Source organism: Berghia stephanieae, chromosome 5 (assembly GCF_034508935.2).
Source record: "Berghia stephanieae isolate SIO BIC M18660-M18661 chromosome 5, UCSD_Bste_1.3, whole genome shotgun sequence".
In the NCBI taxonomy this organism is placed as follows: domain Eukaryota; kingdom Metazoa; phylum Mollusca; class Gastropoda; order Nudibranchia; family Aeolidiidae; genus Berghia; species Berghia stephanieae.
In genome coordinates this window covers 53,522,330-53,526,647 of record NC_088364.1, presented here as the reverse complement: position 1 = coordinate 53,526,647, position 4,318 = coordinate 53,522,330, and the positions used below count along the sequence as shown (strand labels likewise).

Genomic DNA, 4,318 nt, shown 5'->3' with positions numbered 1-4,318 from the left:
AGAGGAAAAACATCCCAAAAATCAATTTTCCTCTACTCCGAGAAAGATTGATTTATTTAGGACGGATTTTTTTCTTGCAATTTTCTTTCTTGCTTTTGTCTGGCACTATTTCACACACACATTTTCAGATATTTATCTTATACTAATGTCTGCTCCATAAATTTTAAAGGTGCCTAAATGAGCCACTAAGGTGCATAGAAAGATAAAGTGAGTAAATGTGACTCATGTATAAGGGAACAACACAAAACAAACGACGTTTCGGCCTACCTATAACAGATTTCGTGTTTACGAAACGTCGTTTGTTTTGTGTTGTTCCCTTATATATGAATCACATTTACTCACTTTATCTTTCTCTCCATCTGCTTCCTAATTTGCCGCGTTGACTTTAAGCAAGAGTTGACTTTGAGAGTGTTGTGTATTTAGACATCAAAACAAGACAACATAAGGGCATTGTCACTCCAAAAAGTTTAAAGGACAGTATTGACCAAACTCACCCCCCCCCCAAAAAAAAAAAGAACCCCAAAAAACCCCAACCCACCCCCCCCCCCAAAAAAAAAAAACCCAACAAAAAAAAAAAAAAACCCTTTTGTCAGTGTTTCAGCTTCTCAAAATTTGATCTAAATTGATATAAAAGAATGGCACGAGGAATGAGTTTTAAATTTATCATAAAAACAAAAGAAAACGATGCCAGAATTATAATGGATAAAAACATTATCACAAGCAAATAAGTCTTAAATAATTTTTTTTGGATCTCCTTTGATGATGATTTTTTAAATACAAAAGACTGTTATTTTAACTTGGACGTGATATTTCTGTCCAACATATTGACCAGGTTTGATCTAAATTAATTAAGATCTCAGAGATAACTCAACATTATATCAATTGAAATAATTAAAATAATGATGATGATGTTGATAATAATGATGATGATAATAACAATAATAATAATAATGATAATAATAGTAATAATAATAATAATAATAATAATAATAATAATAATGAATAATAATAATAAAAATAATAATAATAATAATAATGATAATGATGATAATAATAATAATAATAATAATAATAATAATAATAATAATAATAATAATAATAATAATAATAATAATAATAATAATAATAATAATAATAATAATAATAACAAAAATAATAATAATGAAGCTCAAGATAAAAATAAATCAAATCAAATTAAATTAAGAAAATTCACCATTCCATTTCTAAAATTTCACGAGGTACAAATTAGGATCTAGAAACCCTGGGACCCCTTTGAACTCAGACCGAAACATCCCAGACTTCAGACACATTGCCGCTTATCAAAGTGGTCGTCAAGAAATGAATTTCGTCGCCAGGTAATTTAAGAGATGCCATAAGAGCGGGCCAATCCTTCGCTTCTTTGATCCGCTGACTAATAGGACAGTGCCATGTATATATTTGAGCGCGTGAATTTCAAAACCTGCAATGTCTCTTTTTCATCATTTAGAGAAAATCTATCTTTTTTGTTGTTGTTGGTTATATGGAATGAACGAAATTGACGTCACTCAACTCTTTGTTCTTATTTTCAGACATCCATTTTGGTGATTAATTTTCACTAAATTATATCAAACAAGACGTTCAAGCTGACATACAATATTGTATGAGTACGATAAATCCGACTGGCGGATGTTGTGAGTATTTAACCTAAACGTATAGCATTAGTGTTTCGTGAATTAAAGAGGAAAATATATGTCTTCCTTGTCTTATGGAACAATAACGTGATTAATTTGGAGGATACGCCTTTCCCTTGAGATTCCAAGGTGCCCAATAGGTTGAACAATAGTATTCTATCTCAATGTCACTAAACAGGTTTTGAAAATCACATCACCTCCTCTTTTGATCATCCCGTTCAATTGCCAGAACGTCAGGTTTTTTTTAATATTCCAAATGAGTACCGTAATATGGCGTTACTTAGGCCATTACTTCGGGCTTCCCAAGTTTTTGGGTGCACTAATCTTTTCCAAGAAAAGGGGCCCAGGTAGCCTCTGATGGCCCAAGTGGTCCCACATTACGGTAAATAATAATAATGTGATGAATTGAAGGAATGTATCAGTGGACTACTAATTGTTGCATTACTTTTCGACCGTCCCTAATATTATATTCATCCATTTAACACTCTTGTAGATAAGGCAATGATAGGAGGCGTTGGGCCGCAATGCAGACCGAGACAATTCTGAGGGCGATATGCAGGGAACCCCGAACAGCGTTGTTGCAACCCTCTGTGGAACAGGAACGATGGCAGACTTTATACATGGTTCCTTCGTGATTTTTCTTGTATTTTATTCTCTCGTGGGTGCAATTATTTAGAGCAATACGACTACAGGTTCGAGACACGAAATAACCTGTGGATAGAAAAAAAATGCGATGTTGATTTTGCGAGGAAAATAAATGGGTAATGTAAATATTGCTGCTCGAAGCTCGAAGAAATAAATAACAATGTGAAATTGAATGTAAGCTTCAGTTTAATAACGAAAACAGATAGAATGGACGTTTCGGGTTTCCCCTTTATCAACAAACAGGATGAAAGAAACACTACAGGTCGAATCTGTAGTGTTTCATTCATCCTGTTTGTTGATAAAGGGGAAACCCGAAACGTCCATTCTATCTGTTTTTGTTATTAAATTGAAGCTTACATTCAATTTCACATTGTTATTTATTTCAAAGAAAATAAAGCGTGACAATTGACACAAACTTTCTACTCGTAACATGTACCAGACAAAGCAGAAGGAAAAATTCAAGAAAAGCCACCTAAAATAAAATCGGACTGCTTCGACTGGGGATCGAAACTCACACTTCCTGTATACCGCTGAGACGTGCTATTATTACACCACAGCGGTTGCTCGATAGTTAGGACGGTTTAATGGGTATAAAATAAATAAAAATTGAATTTCCGTTATTCGTCCCATAGGGGAAATTTGTTTCTAGGGTCTATTCCAAAGGAAGACTGGAACAATCCAGGCGTCGGCCGCAGTGCAGCGCCGCAATTTGAGCTAGGGCGAGGTGACTTGCTCAATGCCACACAGCGAAGCGGCGGGTGATCGAACTCGGTACTTTTCTGGTAGGAATCAAAAACCGTACCGCGGAGCCACGCTGTCCCATCACAAGAGTATCTGTTTCTCAAACCGTTACCATGATATGTTAAGTCATTTTATTTCATATATATGTTTCAACAAATAAATTTGTCCTCACAGTCGATGGAAAACAAGGATTTTTGATTAAAGTTCGAGGACAAAATAAAAGCAAACTGAAGTGAAAATAAAAACAAAAGAAGAACAGACCAGAATCCTCAATAATATTGGAAAAGAAAAGAACGCGACAGATTATAGTTTATAAAAATATATATCAATAATATATGAAATATAATAATATATTTTTAAACTGCCCTAAAAGAATATTATGTTGGGGTCATTCAGAGAATGAGAAAATTTATTTTATAATTCAAAAAAGAGTGGCTTGGATCAAGTTAATATATTTTATTGAACAAAGATCTACATAGTTTTTATGTGCAGAGGACTAGCATTTCACAATTCTGGTCATACTTACTTAAAATTCATTTCTCGGCATTTGGTTTATCCCAAATTAATACCGATTTCAGGAGGTGAGCCACTATTTATAATAACATGAACTTTACATTTTGGACTGAAGGCAGCAAGCAATTTAGAGTGAACTTGTAGGACAGTGCCATTTATATTTGAGGAGGTGAATTTCAAAATCTGAAACGTCTCTTTTTCATCAATTAGAGAAAATCTTTTAAAAACATTTTTTTGGGTCATATAGAAGGAACATTTTTGAACTGCTTACCACAGAAGACAGCGAACGATTTAGACAAAATGAACGTTTTTGAACTGGTTTCCACAGAAATAACCAAACGGTGCAGACAATACGATTATTTCTGATTTAGTTTCTTTCCGTTTGTCTCTTTAGAAATATTTCCATTTTGTAGGCAATTTCAGTAGAGTGTTGTGAATATTAGAAAATGAAAATGACTGGTTACAAGATGGAACAGATGACAGCGTGAGGCAAATTATTGGCAATTATGGGACCGACCATTTTGGATAATTTTCATTCATTCTGATGCCATCCTGTAGCAGCGGGGGGCAGTAAGTACTAAATAAATGACGCTGTATGAATTTTCAATTTTAAAGGTTTTGTGGTTGAATTCAATAACACTTTAACCCTTTTCTTACCAGCCGTTTTCAAAATTTTCCCCAAAATTTCACACCGACCCAACACAACAAAAATAGTTTTTTCTTACTCATACAGAAAAGCAACAAATACA

At 33.8% G+C, this 4,318-nt stretch overlaps 1 protein-coding gene across 1 annotated transcript in view; it reads right to left on the bottom strand.

Annotated features, from left to right (window-relative positions):
- Positions 1-1,229: 1,229 nt before the first annotated feature.
- Positions 1,230-4,318, bottom strand: part of LOC144974158 (uncharacterized) — a 99,267-nt gene continuing 96,178 nt past the window's right edge. The window contains exon 4 of the mRNA XM_078917073.1: positions 1,230-2,381. Within this exon, the coding sequence (XP_078773199.1) occupies positions 2,149-2,381 (233 nt within the window). The 3' untranslated portion in view covers positions 1,230-2,148. The remainder of the gene's footprint in view (positions 2,382-4,318) is intronic.